Source organism: Balaenoptera musculus, chromosome 6 (genome assembly GCF_009873245.2).
Source record: "Balaenoptera musculus isolate JJ_BM4_2016_0621 chromosome 6, mBalMus1.pri.v3, whole genome shotgun sequence".
Lineage (NCBI taxonomy): Eukaryota > Metazoa > Chordata > Mammalia > Artiodactyla > Balaenopteridae > Balaenoptera > Balaenoptera musculus.
In genome coordinates this window covers 34201814-34218390 of record NC_045790.1, presented here as the reverse complement: position 1 = coordinate 34218390, position 16577 = coordinate 34201814, and the positions used below count along the sequence as shown (strand labels likewise).

Here is a 16577-nt window from a genome sequence, read left to right as displayed (position 1 = left end):
ACAGCACACAGCATCCCATGGGGACAGTGGTGAGTGACAATGAAACCCCCAGGAGAATGACGGGTGTCTCTCTTAAGCTGTGAATGAAGGTTGGAATTGTGATCAGACAGACGATTGTCATGATCCACTTATGACCCCATCATAAGCTCCTTCACTATTTCAGATCCTTTATAAGGGTGACATGCTCACTTGGTAATCTCTTTCTCTCCCCTTGTCCTCACCTGCTTCCTTCCTTCTCCCCTCCATCCCTCCTCTCTTCTCCTAGTTCCCCTCTCCACCCTCCCCTTCTCTCATAAACACGTCATCAGCATCCATGCTACAAATGGCTGGAACACCTGAGTCCCTCCAAGCAGGTCCTACTGCCAGCTGCCTCCCAGCTGACCCAGGGGAACAGAACATCTGAGTCATTCTTCACTTGGGTCCTGGGCCCGTCCCCATGACGATGCTCTGCCTTGGGCTCTGGAGACAGCTTTCTCTCAAACACTTTTTTCTTACAGGTCGAAACATCCAGAAGCTTACCCTGGGTCCTATATGCTTGCTGCTTCCCAATGCCCCACCCTCTGGGGCTTGCTCAACCCTGAGAATAAGTCTCATGAAATTGTCACACAAGTATGACCACCTCATTCAATATATGAAGACACTGAAGCTTAAAGAGTTTAAATCATTTGTCTATGGTGAAATAACCAGGAAATGGGAATTCAGGTTCAAACTGCAGAATGACAGGCTGTGAGCCTGGCGCTCTCCTCACCACACTCCATGACTAGAAAAGCTGAAGCATTAGATACAGTGCACACATATACACATACTACTCATGTGAATACATATGTATAAATGCTTTGATATTTCACTTCAAAGGTTTGAAAGGACACCTCTTTGACAACTACCTTCCTGGACATAGATTCCCTGCTCAATATTCCCATCACGCCCCACACCTGGTGGTCGGAGCTCAGAGCACAGAACACCGCATATCCCTGCAGAGCTTCTTATAAAGTCACGCATTCCAGTCCCCTTGAAACAGAGAGTCTGAGCTCTACCTCGGGGCCTTGAGGACCTCCGTTTTTGCAGAGGCCCCTGTGACCACTGCAGCCCAGGCTTCCACCAGGACCCCAGAGGCTTGGGAGGGAAGGGGAGGCAGGGGTCCATTGCTAAGTACCCAGCCCTGCCTGGCCTCAAACCATGACAAGGGCTGCATGGGCACAGGCTGGGGAGGAGGGAGTCTCTGAACAGCCAAAGCTCTACTGTCCAGTACAATGGTGCGGACGGGCAGCCGTGGCCACACTTACCTTGGACGATACAGGCACCCAGGTAGGCAGCATCTGAAAAGGAGCAGAGCAGTCGACCGTGGAAAATATCTCTTTTAATTTGCAGGTACAAAAGATACCTGCAATGCAAAAGGAGAAAGAGTCGCCCTAAGTTTTGGCCGAGGCCTGGAAGAAGTGGAAGGATTGCTCATGCTTCATCCACCTGGGTCACCAGAGCCCTACCCAAGCCCCCCAGAGGGCAAGCAGAGGAAAACTGGGAGGAGCGCCCAGAGTTCAGAAAACCTGAAGTGTGTGCGGCAGCTCCCAGAGCTGTGGCTGGTCCTTTCCAAAGAGATACAGGAAGGATGCAGGAGAGCCACAGGGCCTAGCAGCCACCGTCCCTGGCAGAAAGTCCCACACAAGGACAACCACAGCCGCTGTCACCACCACCAGCACCTCAGGTACAGGCTGCCAGAGCTCTCCGTGGAATGAGGAGTCAGGAATCGGACTCAGTCTACAGAGACTAGTTCCGGGGGCAGACAGACTCATGTTCATCAATCTCAAAAAGACTTGGTTAGGAGGCCAGAAAGCCAACTTATCCACAGCACGAACGGTCATCTGTTTAGTGTCCTCTCCGCTTCTCCAGGGATGGCAAACAGACGGCCTCAGGGCCAGACAAACCTGATACTGAGTGAAACAGGCTGGGGCTCGGGGCTCGGGAAGCAGAACAGAGGGTGCTGGCTCCCGCGAAGGGGTCAGCCGCTGTGCAGCTCCAGCGCCACGGCGACGGGTTTAGAAGTGAAATCCTTTGAATTTTAAATGTTGCAGCAAACTCTATTTTTGAAAACACTGGAGTGCCAAACGAAAAATACGCATGGGCCTGATTCAGCTGGGGATGGCGGGGGGCGCGGTGCCAGGTCACCACCCCTGGCTCAGGCTCATCTTGTCACTGCCCCCTCTGTTCCTCTACGCTGATCACGCCCTATTCAGATCTCCTCCTATGTCTTAGCCAGATTGATTCTTTCATTGAAGGCTCAGGCCTGGGGTCTATTGTTTCTGACTAACTTTATAGGTGTGTGCAGATTCTTTCTGTTTATTTTGGAGTTTAAGTCGCAGAGACCAACCTTTTTTTCTTCTTTCCTGGTTCTTGAGGCCAGGTGGGGAGTACCACCCAATCGGTCCCAGTCACTACCTCCAGGGCTCAAATAATCTGATCTTTACTCAGCCTGTGAGTAGCCTCATGCACAACCCCGCTCAGAGTGCATGACTGAGGTACTCAGATCACTCAGGTGCTGGCAGCCCCCCCCTGCCCCACACCGAACTCCCCCGAGCCTCCCCGAGCGCTGGAGCTCGCCATCCCCGGACACACAGATGCATTGAAGGGTTCAGTGGCTCCCTGGTGCTTCCACTTGATGAATCTTTATCTCACACCCGCTTTATGCCATGACAGTGCTAGGCACCGGGCACACGATGGAGGTTCAAGTGACACTCTCTGTCCCCAACTTTGTATGGAATTGTGTGCAGGACATAAAGGCAGTCCCTAATAAATTTCTTATCTGGAGTTAGTGTACATTTTGTCAAGGGAACAGTATTAACACTGGCCATCAAGGACCCAGAGTAGCTCCCTAAACTGGTCCCTCTCACACTTTAGTGAGCTCGTGAATTACCCAGAGATGCTGTTAGAATGTGGGTTCTGGTTCAGTAGGTCTGGGTGGGGCCCAAGAGTCCATATTTCTAATAAGCTCCCCAGTGATGCTGAGCTGCAGGTCCATGGACCACACTTGAGTAATAAGGCTCTAAACCAGAGGTTCTCAGAGGGACTGCATGTTAGAATCACCTGGGGGAGCTTTTAAACAATATCAACGTGGACCCTACCCTAGACCCAATTAAATCAGAATCTAGGTCCTCACAAAAATGTGTATATGAATGCTCATAGCAGCATTCTTCATAATAGCTAAACCAAATGCTCATCAACTGATGAAAGGATAAAAGAAAGTGATATATCCATACAATGGAATATTATTCAGCCATAAAAGGAATGAAGTACCTACTGATGCACGCTACAACATGGAAGAACCTTGAAAAGATTAAGCTAAGTGAAAAGTCAGATATAAAAGGCCACATATTATATGATTCCATTTGTATAAAATTTCAGAATAGACAAACCTACAGAGACAAAAACAGAGCTTAGTAGCTGCCAGGGGCTGGGGGGAGTGGGGCATGGGGAAAGACTGCTTGAATACTAGGTTTCCTACTGCAGTGATAAAAATGTTCTAGAAGGAGATCACAGTGATGGTGGCACAATTTTATGAACATACTAAACCCACTGAATTGTACACTCTAATATCTACCTAAAGAAGCTAATACTTTTGAAAATCCAATTGCCTTAGAGTAATGGTTCTTAAAATTTGACATGCTTTAAAATTACCTGGAGGTAATTGCAGAGCCCCATCCCAGGTCTGGGGGCTTGTGAAAATACAGATTGCAGAGCCCCATCCCAGGTCTGGGGCAGAGGCCAAGTTCCCGAGTGATGCTGTTGCGCTAATCCAGGGACGTGACTTTGAGGACCACGGCCCTAGATCGTTCACAATGCCAAGGTCACACAAATACTTGAGATGATGAAATCTTTCCTTCCTTAAAGAATGTAAGCTACCTGGCTAAATGCCACCAAGTTTCTTTTCTGCGTGCTGCACGTATGCATTGAACAAAAAGCATTCCTTTCCAGGTTTTGGTGAGTTTAGTAGTGGAAAATAGTTTCAAATAAATATTTACTGATGAATGAGACGTTTGGGTTCTGATCCCATAACTCAGAAACTGAGCTTGACAAAAGCTTCCCGAGAAAAGAAAATCCGCTTTCACAACAGCTGAGTTTGGGTCCTTGCTCATATTAGTGAACTCTAGAGATAATCATGGATTATTATGGATTCCACATAATCCACTGAGCCTTACAAATGGCTTCAGGTTCAGATACTCATTTTTTAATATAATAGCCACCAAAATAATAATAATAATAATGCATTTTCCTTCAGTCTCACCCCTCCCTGCATGAAAGAATTAAGCAACAAAAACACAAGGGGATCTGGGGCATACATTATTACGCCACCATTAATGATATGCTTCTCTATCTAACATGAATTTAAAGGTGGTTCTTACTAAAAAATTTAAAACCAACATGCTTTTATTACAGTCAATTGTATATAGCATTTACAAATGCCTCAGAAATCTAAAGGATTGTAAGGTGACTGTGTAAATGGAGAGATAAAAGAAGGATTAAAAAAATGATTTCAAATATCCTTTTTGGTGAGTATTTTTGTTGTTTTGCTCTTTTAAAACTGCTTTTTTCTCATTGTTTCTTTACCCCTAAGCCTGGTCATGAATGTGATCTTAGCTTCTCATTTATTAAATTCTTAAATTTTAGATTAATCTTATGATAAAATAACTTATCAAACAATAAAAACTAAATTCTTTCAAGATAGGGTTTAAATCATAAGTACCTCAGTCATTCCACAGTTTGTAGATTCCTTTTGAATTCTAAGGACTGTGTGGACTCAGAAAAGCCCATGTCTACCTGTATCGTCTAAATTTCCCTTGGAGACATAAAAATGTTCGCAATGTCACACAATTCATACCTCAGTTATTCAGACAAATTCAGGGAAGTGCTAGCAAATTCAATTGAGAGGGATTTAACTAAAACTTTGTACCCTTTTACTTTCAAATGGGACTTTTCTCAACATCACCAACCAAAGACCCATCCTTAATTTATATTGTGACACATATTCAATTTTTATCCTCTGGATAAGATTTTAAAGAAAACAAGTGACAAAAGTGAGCCATTTTGGCCCCTGATGAAATCATGCCTGGCATTAGTATTTGATTTGACCTTCCTAATTACACTGTTAGCACCCAGAGGGTAGAACAAATATCTTTATTTATTTATTTAGGTGGCTCATATAGTCCTTGCAGACAGCAGGAACTGAGGAAGTACTTAACAAATAAATGAATACATTTTTCAAGCCAAAAGCAGGCCGAAGCCACATACCATTTGATTCCATTTATATGAAATGTCCAAAACAGGTAAATCCATAGAGACAGAAAGCAGATGAGTGGTTTCCAGGGTCTGGGGGATGGGAGAGTAGGTAGTGACTGCTAATGGGTACAGGCTTTCTTTTTGGGGTGATAAGAAATGTTCTGGAACTAGATAATGGTGATGGTTGCCTTACATTGTGAATGTACTTCATGCTACTGAATTGTACTCCTTGAAATGGTGAAAAAAATGTATGTTATGTGAATTTTACCTTAATTTAAAAAAAAAAAAAAAGCAGGCCAGATTGCAAAACACCAACCACTACTTACAATGTCCATCATCTCCTTTCCCACGCATACCCTGCCCCGCCCCCAAGCACAAACCTCCACCAATGGCTGTGCACAAATTACTAACAGAGAATGGCTCCCTCCCAACATCACCTTGTGTCACTATGGTAGAGCTTTACCAGACCCTCGTGGATAATGAGAGAGCACAATACCCTAGAACCCAGCACGCGACTCTGCACATGGTGATCAATGTCAACTGCCTTTGCTTCTCTGCTGCATTCGGACCCACGCAGATTATTCTGAGAGATGACTAGACACAATGGCTTTTTTCGGTCACCAGATCAGAGCCTCATTAAGAGCTAAGCACACATGGGCTCTTCTCCATCCACCGAGTTGGCCCTCTCGGGACCCTGCTCAGTGGCATTGGCCAAGGCTGTTCACAGAAGCCAAACCCCCAGAAGGTGGACTATTTGCCACGTGGCCCTGGCCTGAGAACCAGAAAATGCAGAGTTGGGCTGAGAAGAGTCTACAAGGAGAGGGAAGCCGGCTCCGCGGTCGGTCATTTAGCAAGCGGAACGTGGGATGACAAAACAGTCCATCATTCTGTCAAGGGATCTTTTCCCTTCAGAAAAGCTTAGGTCCAAAAGACAGGTCCCAGGGGCTGCACTAGCTATGAATTTGCCCATATCCTAAACGCAGTGATCTTCTATTTATTTTTAGCATCCCACTGTCAGGTGCTTTCAGAGAGCACCTCCTCCTTAAACCTACTGCTTTTTTGTGCAGTTAATTACACTCCCAATGACAACGGTTTGAAAAGTCCCAAGACAATTAAGTGTAAGAGAAACATTCCAAGCCAAATGCTGAGCTGAGCGCCTGCTTGCTGGAGACACTCCACTCTAGACAAGAGTAAAACTCAGAGGCCCTGGCTGGTTCAAGGGGCACGTTAAACATACAAACAAACAAAAAAATACCTGGTGAGCTCTTCTTTAATCTTCAAGGGTTCGTGTGGGTAGAATTTCACTCTAAAGCACATGGTGTATGGTGGATGAGCTGAAACGTCATAAAGAAAAAGCATGAGAAAAGCAGCAAAAGACCATGGACTCAAACACACACAGGAGAGTCAGCCAGGAAGCCTTCCAGCCTAGCCTGGGGGGAGGGGCAGGGGGATTTTCTGAAAGAACAGATATTATGCCCAAAAAAACGAAGCAACAGTGACAACAAAACTCAATGGAAATGCTTGACAAGACACCTAAAGCAAACTCAGGATACAGGCAACCTAGTCAGTCAGCACAGCTTTCCATGTCATGGCTCTTTCCTTCTCTCCAGGTCACAGATTCAAATAACATTTTCTCTTCCATTCTTCCCATTCTCTTCTGACAGATAAATTGTTCGTAAGTACCACTCAGGTTTTTGGCCTAGTGAAATATTTTTTTGGCCTATGAGGTGGAAAAATGTCACTGCACATGACTAGTTTTCCCAAAGTGATGGCGCTGTTGACCTAAAATCAGGATTTTAAAAATGGAGTCGCCATGCACAGATCCTACTTCGTATAATTTTAGGATTATTTTAGTGTTATCTATCAATGAGGCAGTTGCTTGCATGAAAAGAAACACTTTTATAACTTCCTGCTTTGTCTAAATCAGGATAGCACTATGCATCCTGAAATTCTGGTTGAGGTTCATTGATTCTGGAATGTTCTAAGTGCATTAAAACTTCCAGAACTCAATAGCCAGCCAAGGGGATTCTATAGGATTTCTTTTAATTATAAGACCACTGTTGACTTGCGATATTAACATAATAAATGCACACAAGTGCAGTAAAATGCATTCAGATTTCAGTTAGTATATAAAACGAGCATGTTAAAATCAAAGAAATACGATGGTTAGTATTATTATTTCTATGGATCTGACATACCCACTCATTATTTGTCTCTGTATCAGTATGGCTGCTTGGGATCAGCTCTGAGACTACATCCAAATGTGAATATCAAACAGCACCCTATTCTGTCTCAAATCTTCTTTCATAATCAGCAGGGGTTAAATCACCAGCCAATTCTACAACATCTGGGGCTATTCTGTATGTAGACAAATTCTTTATGTAGAAAGAACTATCGGCATCAAAAATGAATGTATAAGAGGATAATTTAATATGGAAAACAATTATTTAAAATAGTTTGAAAGAAAGTATCCAAATCCCAGAAAAACATAGCAGCATCTTGCTGGATATTTCAGCAGAGAAAAACTGATTAAAAATATACACACACACACACACACACACACACCGATGTCAGAACCCTCCGCTCAATGCTCTACTTCCCCACCAGAAACTAGCAAATTTCTTAACTGAGTTGGGCGCTCCTAACCTGACCCTGTGTTCCCTAGATTTAGGAAAGGGAACATTTTTCTGGAGCACTAGGAGAAAATGAACACCTCTTATACAGCAAAGAAACAATGAAGAAAAATACAAATGATTCTTAAGTCATTCATCTTTCACGATATCTAGAAGCTCAATTTTGATTCAAAATATTTTATCCTTATACATTCCCCAGATTTCTTTCAACTTGTTTAAATCATCATCTCAAAAGAATAAAAACTAATAGGTTTTTTTTTTATTATAAAACCTCTGGAGTGTCCTTAATAGAAATGTTGAGACAGTTTTTATAAGAGCAACAGAGTAAAAAAAAAAAAGAAAATAGCATAAAAGATAAAGACTTTTTCTCCCTTCTTTCTTTCTTTCTTCTTTCTTTTATTAAAGTCCTCAAAATTAAGACATGTTTAAGCACAACCAATGAAGCTAGACAGACAGATGATAGATAGATGATAGATAGGTAGATAGATGGATACTGATAGACAGACAGATGCATGAGCCGTCCCCTCTCACTTTCCTTCACTTTGTCTCTATTCCTGCCCCTTCTGTTCCTCAAGTCCCCACCCCACCCAAAACTCTCCAACCACTGTTAACAACCACTTCATCTCTATGCTTCCCCACTTTTGCCATCCTCACACAAACTATATGCCAACATGATTACATACGTAATATTTAAAATATAATTTATTCTCACAAAACAAGATCATACTATGTATTGAATATGTTTCTCTTGCTTTTCTCATTTAACTCTCTAGCCTGCCCATCCATCTAGGGCAGTAGATACAGATCTAACTCATTGTCTATAATAACTGCATAACAGTTCATATGATACATTAGAATTTACTCAACTATTCTTTTTTAATCATCATTCAGGTTGTTCCCACATTACAATACAAGCAATTCTATAACGTATATAATATATATATTATATATAATAATAATGTATATTATATATATCATTAAATGCATGTATTTTTATTCCATGTATCATTAACCATTTCATATATTATTAAATATATATATTTTAATGGAGACTCCCAATATTTGAATTTTGGGGAATAAAATCAGCTGACAGAAGGCAAACAGAGGAAAGGAGGATCACAGAAGGCAGACCCAAATGAGAGCTGTCATTTTCTCTTCTACCTGGTCAGCATATCTGCTTGCCATGCCCTAGGCTGGCTTCAATAGGAATCTGGGCTCATCGGATAGGATACAGATTAGGACTTGCATTCCTCCTAAGGGATCAAGCAGTGAGGCTCAGAGGTGGCTCCCCAGGCAGCCACCTTTGAATACCCTGACTGTCGGAAGTCCTATCACCCAGCCATCCTTGTTCCAAGACCTGAGGCTCCAGAATGATCTAATGCTTCTCCCACATGGAGAGCCCTTCCACCATTCGAAGACAGAGCTTATGGTTCTTCTGAGTCTTCTCTAAAATAAACATCCCCAGTTCTTTTAGCTGTTCCTCATATGAAACAGTTCTGAGTGCCCTCACCCTGGGTGTATTCTTCCCTCCTCTGTGTTTCCTCAAGCACAGGGCTCCAGGGGTTGCCAGAGCTGCTCAGGTGAGGGGACCATCACCGGCCTCGCTTTGGACATAATTGTTGCTCACCCTCCACAGCCTCATCTCAGTGTTGACTCGCTCTGAATCTACAAAAGACCAACAGCTGGAATTCTTTTCATATATGCTGTTGCTAAGCCACACAGAAAAAAGTCACTAAGCATCTTGCCATTTGCTAGGATGTGATCATGGAAGAAACGAATACAAGGTACTAGTGATATGCTCACCACTAGACCCCTTATCAGAGAAGGGATGCGAGTAGGTAGCAGAAAAATCAGGAGGCGGCACTTTTCAAGTCTGAAATTTTCTACCCATTTTCTTCCACCATCATATATACCCCTACGGTTGTCTCATATTGATCCAGCATCACTGACACTAAGGAGTGCTTCTTCACAGGGTTGGGGGAGGCTGAAAAGATAAATAATTTCCCCCAAAAATGTTGATCTAGTTATAGATGACAAGATTTATGAGGGAATGGGCCTATATGTCTTGTTCAGCTTTCTATCCCCAGAGCTAATTATTGATAAAAGATCGACTCTCTGCCTGTCTGGCTGAATGAATGAATGATGATGCCCAACCTCTGAGGCAGATGTCAAGGCGAACAGCCAGGCGTTGCCATCACATTCATCCCGTCAAAATACTAGTCTAGAAGGTCTACCGTCTGAATCACTATAGCAATTTCTAGGATTTATATTTTGAAAATCTCAGGTCCTACAATTCAGCCTCTGCCCTTCAACATCTGGAACAAATTCAGGGACTCTGGAGTTGGTTCGAATAGCTACGTCTAGTGGAAGGATTAATTAATTCAATCAACAAAAATTTTGAGTACCTACTAGGTAACAGGCCCAGGTTTAGATATAAATACAAGCAATTCTGTCTTCACGGAGGACACATTCTAGTGGGGTAAACAGGTATAAAATCAAAATAAATAAGCAAAACATATAGGATATTGAAGGTCATAAATGCTATGGAGGAGGATAAAGGATTTCAGGGGTGAGGGAAGACCACCCCCACCCATTCCCTTTTTCTCATCTCCACGCAATCAAATCCACAAATGTAAGTGCAATTCTCTTTACTACCTTCTAGAAAACTAAACAAGGGGAGAAATACAACTATTTAAAAATTTTAATCATTAAACAACCCCCCCATGTGTGTTGGCAGTGGTTTGGGGTCAAAACACCAGCCGTGTAAATGCCGGAAAAGGAGCTTTCCCAGGCTCCAGGTGATAGCCGGCATGTGCTCCCCGGTATGAGTCTAAGGTCGAAATCCCCTTTTGGAGACGAGCCTACCCCTTCTCCTAGCAGCTCAGTGTCTCTGCCATTCCAGCTTCCATGTTTTTTATTCTTCAGCTACAGGGAGAGAGGAAGGAAGCAAAGGATGCCTCTTACCTGTGCCAAACGTTTGGCGCAGAATCAGAGTGGGAAATGTCTGATGAAGGAGCTATCTGCCGAGAGGGAAACACCTGGCACGGAGGTAACACGCAGGCAATAAAGCCCACACTCTGCTCAGGGCCCTTCCCCGACTGTGTCATCATGAAGAGCCACTATGTGGCTTTACTAGATTGGGTAGCATGGCCACCCCACGGGGGGCAACACCATAGTTCATTTCTACTGTGGTACTAAGGCTTTGGCATCAGTGATAGAAGCACACGGGGTGGTGGGAACCCCAAATCCCCCAGGGTATGAGTGCCCAAACTTCAAAAGGGACTTCAGACAGTGACCTTGAGCAAGACACTTAACTTCTCTGTTTCCTGCTTTGGAAGAGGGAACAGCACCGGGGTTCACGTCGACCTCCCCAGAGGTGTTCGGACAGATCCAGTGGGCTCTTGGTACATGCACATGGCACAATATCCCAACAAACAAAAGCTCACGTTTAGGTAAACACTCCTACTAGAAGAAGAGAAGGAAAGGGGAGGTTGGAAATGGGAGGGAAGAGATGGAGAAGACTGAATTGTACTTAAGTCAACAGCTGAAAAGCATTTACTCAGCCATGTAAGTGCTAACAATGAGAAAACCGCTGAGGAGCAGAGAAGGGAAAAAATGCAAAAATCCACTTTAAATTGCCAGGAGCATGTATTTGCACTGAAAACGGCAGGGCTCCTCTCTCACAGCCCTCTGTCACCTGCCAGACGAGGGCTGGGGAGGCCAAGCGTCACCACAGGGCAGCTTAGGGGCCCCTTTTTGCATCAGCAGATCTCAGGGTATTATCATTTGGGTGGTTTGCTAACATTGAGAACGTGGGGAGAGGAACAGCCGTTTATAAAGCAGAGTCAGACTTCCTCATCTCCACTTTGAAACCTTGCCCAGAAATGGGGATGGGGATAGGAAACGATTAGGTGAGCAGGCTCCCTAAAATGAAAATGAAAAAAATGACTTTCTATTTTTAACCAAAAACCATCCTCAAACGTTTGTAAAAACAAATCGCATTTTTTTGTTTGTTTGTTTTATTCTAGTGAAACATCCCTTAGCAGCTTTCCTTAAAATGCAGTGGTCTTCCTCCAATCACCGTAAAGAACAATAGAAAAACAAAAAGCATAACTTTGGGAATATACACATAAACTCATGATCTTTCTCATACACATTCTGGTTGACAGCTATGAAAAACTTTCACAAACTCCTTCAAACAGTAGTTAAGGCATAGAGCCCGTGGCTCTGGCAGGCAGTTGTTAGGGCAATACCCACACCTGGAATATGTCTCTTACGACTCCCTCCTCTGGGACTCTATTGGGCAAAACCAAAAAAATGTGACCAATTGTCAGACTCTTTCAGACTCTGGAGAAATATTTCAAAGGGTTTGGTTGCAGAAAGGACCCCTAACACCCCACAAATAAGAGGCTTGCATTCCAAAGGACTCCAATTAGGCGTCAGGGGTTCCTGGCTTGTTCAGAACAACTGACACCTTTTTATTCCCAACCAAATGAACACTGTCCCTCCCAGCTCCTTCCAGGGCTTTTAGAGTGAGAGCTGAGGACCACACCCCACCTCTCTGTTGGGCAGCAGCCCTCACAGGGATGCTGATGAGCGGCGCTCCGTGATGAAACAGCTCAGGAGCACACACTCTTTCTGCGCATGTGCAAAACGACACAGCGCCAAAAGGGCAAAGCATTACTCACTCACTCATTTACCGAGCTATAACTCTTGGGATATGATCAAATAAGCCAGCCACAGAGAACTGCTCTCTTAACGACTGCTCTCTTCTAGTTGGAAGTGATGATTGTCATTCAGCAACAACTGTTAACTATCATCATCAACAGCAGGGATAATCCCTCCATCTCTCTTTTACTGAAATGACAAGCAACAGCCTCCAAGATGTTACTGGTACCGCATCTCCTCTACTTCTAAAGCAGGGATTTTTAAAAAAATTTATTTAATTCATCCTCCTCCTGTTATGGCTCTCTCTTACGCCTTAATCATACACACAGGCATGCCCACATACACACACACGTGCACAGAATGAAGTCACACTCTAAGAACTCTGTTAGAGGATACTGGAGTGCTGAGAAGCTCTCTCACAAATACTTGTTCTTGGAATTCTCCGACTGCCTATGCTGCTCAAGAGAAGCTCCAACAGGGACTTTGATACCCAACATGTTTAATCTCAAGTTCACCATTTGGACAAATGGCTACAGACAAACTTAAAACTCTCAGCTTACATTTCTTCATCTGTAAGATGGGGATAATAATGCAACCAGCCACCTAAAGTAGGGATCTGCAAAATTTCTCTATAAGGGGTAAGGCAGTAAATATTTTTCACTTTGCAGGCCTCAAGGTCGCTATCTCAACTACTCCCCTCAGTTGCTGTAGCGTGAAAGCAACCTCAGGCAAGATGTAAACAAATGGCATGATGTGTTCCAATAAAACACGGAAATCTGAATTTCATGTACTCCTCATATGGCACAAAATATCATCTTTTCTTTTTTCCTTCCAACCATTTAAAAATATGGAACCTATTCCCAGCTTGTGGCCATACAAAACCAGACAGCAGGTTGGGTCTGACCCAGGGGCCCTGTTACAGAGACCACTATGAGAATGGCACGAGTTAATAATGTTGAGCACTCAGCAGGCTGCCTGAGACCTTCACACTCAACCCATAGGAGTTATTACTACTCTAGAGGTTGAAGAAGAAACCGACGTGGATGAGGTAGAGCCCTTCAACTTGACCTAAGTCCTATATCTTGGTTCAAAGGGTGAGAGGGGGACTCATTTTTCAGGAAGGAGTGGGGATGGAATACACAAGAAATAGGTGCACATATGAAGAGAGATTTGGCAGTCCTGCTTCTAAAGAAGAGCTTTGCTGCCTGGGACTAGGGTGCAGTGACCTGAGAATTTCAGCCAAAAAAAGTTAGCAAAAGTACATGAAACTTCAGGCAAGAGATCCAGGTGCCTGCTTGCTACAGATGTTGTGTAACTAACTGGCCCCACAGGAGTTATGCTGGTTGGCATAAATCAACTAGTAATAATAATAATAACAGCCAAATGCAATTACTTATGTAACTTAGTACTGAGATTTTTTTACTACAAAACTGCATCTAAAAATGAGGCATTATAAAGTATTTCCAAACAAAGGGAAACGGATATGAATAGAGCTTTCCTAACCTGGTTGACCCACGTTTGAACCACCTCTAGTACTGACATACCAAGCATGGAATCTCTTGGCCCATCACGGTTATCATTCAGACTTTTATGCCGCCAGCACGCTTGTAGTTTTGAATCACGTGGTCCGTTATGAAACAACATGGGCACTCCTGAAGGAAGAAGGAAGCCCTGAAAGTATCTCCCCGGTGACATAAGGGCTTCTGCTGGAGGATACTCCTTTTCCTCTGCTTTTTCCACCACTCCTGGCACATTCCCTCCTTCCCACAAGGAGTGCTGGGTCCTCCCCGAAGCCCACCATTGTACCCAATCAAAATGACATCAATGTCACCACCAACCACACCATAAGGATAAGGTTAAAAATTAGAAATCTGTGGCTTATTAAATGTACACATCATTTAGAATTGCACATTATAAAGTTAAGGGTTTTTGTCATTACTTTTGTTATCATTATTTCTATCCATGTTGGAAAATAAAGAAAGAGCACAATGTGGAAATTATTTATAGGCCCAAACTGCACAGACTTTTTGAAAGAAGGATCAAAAATGGAAATTTTGGATGAAATAGTTGAACCTGGGAGAAAAAGAGAAAGTTGGCCAACCGTACTGAGCTGTGACTAGAATAAAAGAAACCTGCTCCCAAAGCTGGAGAGAAGCATTGGAAAGAAGAAAACTGGAAAGAGCAAAACCAGCCAAGACTAATCCACAGCGACTGGGAACTTAGTGTCACGTACTTGATCATGCAATGCGTTTTGTTCAGATGTGTGTGTTTTGCTTTGTTTTAAAGAACACAGCAGTTTAAATTCTTCTGCCTGCTCCCTAAAAGAAGTATTTTGATTCTAGTCAACAAGCATTTATTATGAACTGATCACATGCCTAGTCTTGTAGTAAGCCATGGACCGAGTAAAGAAATCTTCCAAACTAAATACTGGGGAACTGATTAGATGAGCATGTATATACACATGAGGGCAATGGGAGAGGCTGCCCCAACAGGTCTAGAGATGGGGTTACTGAGACTATGGGTGTTTGGAGAAGTAAAATGTACGAAGCTTTACTGTCAGAAGCATACGGTCAAGTTCAGCAAGGAAGAACACGTACACAAAGGAGGAAAAATGAGCCACAAAACAAAAGCATGAAGGTCACCCAAAGAGTAAATAAGAATGCTGAAGGGTGTGGGAAATCTAAATTGGGGTGCTCGGTGCAGTGAGCTGGGTAGTGTCCCCCCACATTTCATATCCACCTGAAATCTCCGAATGTGACACTATTTGGAAACAGGGTCTTTGAAGATGTAATTAATTAAGATGAGGTCATACTGCATTAGGGTGAGCCCTAAATCCAATGACTGATACCTTTATAAGAGAAAGGAGAGGGAAACTTGGACACAGACACGGAGAAACACAGGGAGAAGGCAATGTGAAGGTAGAGGCAGACACTGGGGTGATGCAGCTACAAGCTGAGGAAGGAATGCCAAGGCTGGTCAGCAACCAGCAAGAGCTAGAAGAGCCTTCAGAGGGAGCATGGCCCTGCTGACATCTTGATTTCGACTTCTAAGCCTCCAGAACTGTGGGAGAATAAATTTCTATTGTTTTAAGCCAGCCAGTGTATGGTAGTTTGTTACGGCAGCCTTCGGAACTAATAATACTCAGCACAGGGAATAACTGGAAGAACAGAATTGGGAGTCAGGCATCAACTGTCCTCATGAATGGGTATGGACCTGTGGCTGTTCTCCTGTTCCTGAAACCAGAGCAAAGTCTATGCTCCTGGTATTCCCTGCCTATGCTACAGAGGAATATATGCTCCCTATTGACAAAATCATTCAGCAGCTAGGGTCCTATTCATTAGGTTAGCCCCCAGGACTACGGAAAAGCTAAGGAATGCTACATAAACATGACGTTTCATAAATATTACCAGAGACACAAATTACACGCCGTCTCAGGCTTTCATGAAAGACCACTGTAACTTAGGGGAGGGAGCACAAAAGACATCAGCCAGCAACTTGACTCAAGATTGCTCTTATGGCTGAATCAAATCCATGTGTTACACAGAGGATGGGGTCTTCCCCACCTTGATTTGCATGGGGAAGCCATTTCCAAGAACCCCTGTCCCTTCACAGAGCTTGGCAGCAGCATAGTACCTGATAAATAGAGCAAGAATAAGATCTTAACTACTCTGGTGGGCTAATCAGGCACCAGCCAGGATTAAGCAGAGAGCCTCTTTAGAAGACTAAATGCGCTTTCTTTCATCTAGGTCTCTATTTCTATTGTACATGCTTAATGCACTTTGATTCCTTTTCTTCCTCTCTATCTTCATTCCTTTCTTGACTTTTGCGTAAAGCTTCCTCGACTTTTGCGTAAAGCTTCCTCTTCTTTTATTTTCTCCTTTTTATTACCAAGTGATACATGAATATATTCTCACTGTAAGAGATCTGAGTAAAATATAACTATATGTAATAAAACATGAGGACCTCACTTCTCTCTACCTCATTCTCTTCCCCAGTGGTAACCACAGT

At 43.4% G+C, this 16577-nt stretch overlaps 1 protein-coding gene across 3 annotated transcripts in view; it reads right to left on the bottom strand.

Moving 5' to 3' along the window:
• Nucleotides 1-16577, bottom strand: part of FRMD3 (FERM domain containing 3) — a 311279-nt gene that overhangs the window by 99929 nt on the left and 194773 nt on the right. For all 3 annotated transcript variants that reach the window (XM_036856636.1, XM_036856635.1, XM_036856637.1), the window contains 2 exons: nt 6524-6602; nt 1284-1381 (listed from right to left, as the gene is read on the bottom strand). In XM_036856636.1, coding sequence (XP_036712531.1) covers nt 1284-1381; nt 6524-6602 — 177 coding nt within the window. The remainder of the gene's footprint in view (nt 1-1283; nt 1382-6523; nt 6603-16577) is intronic.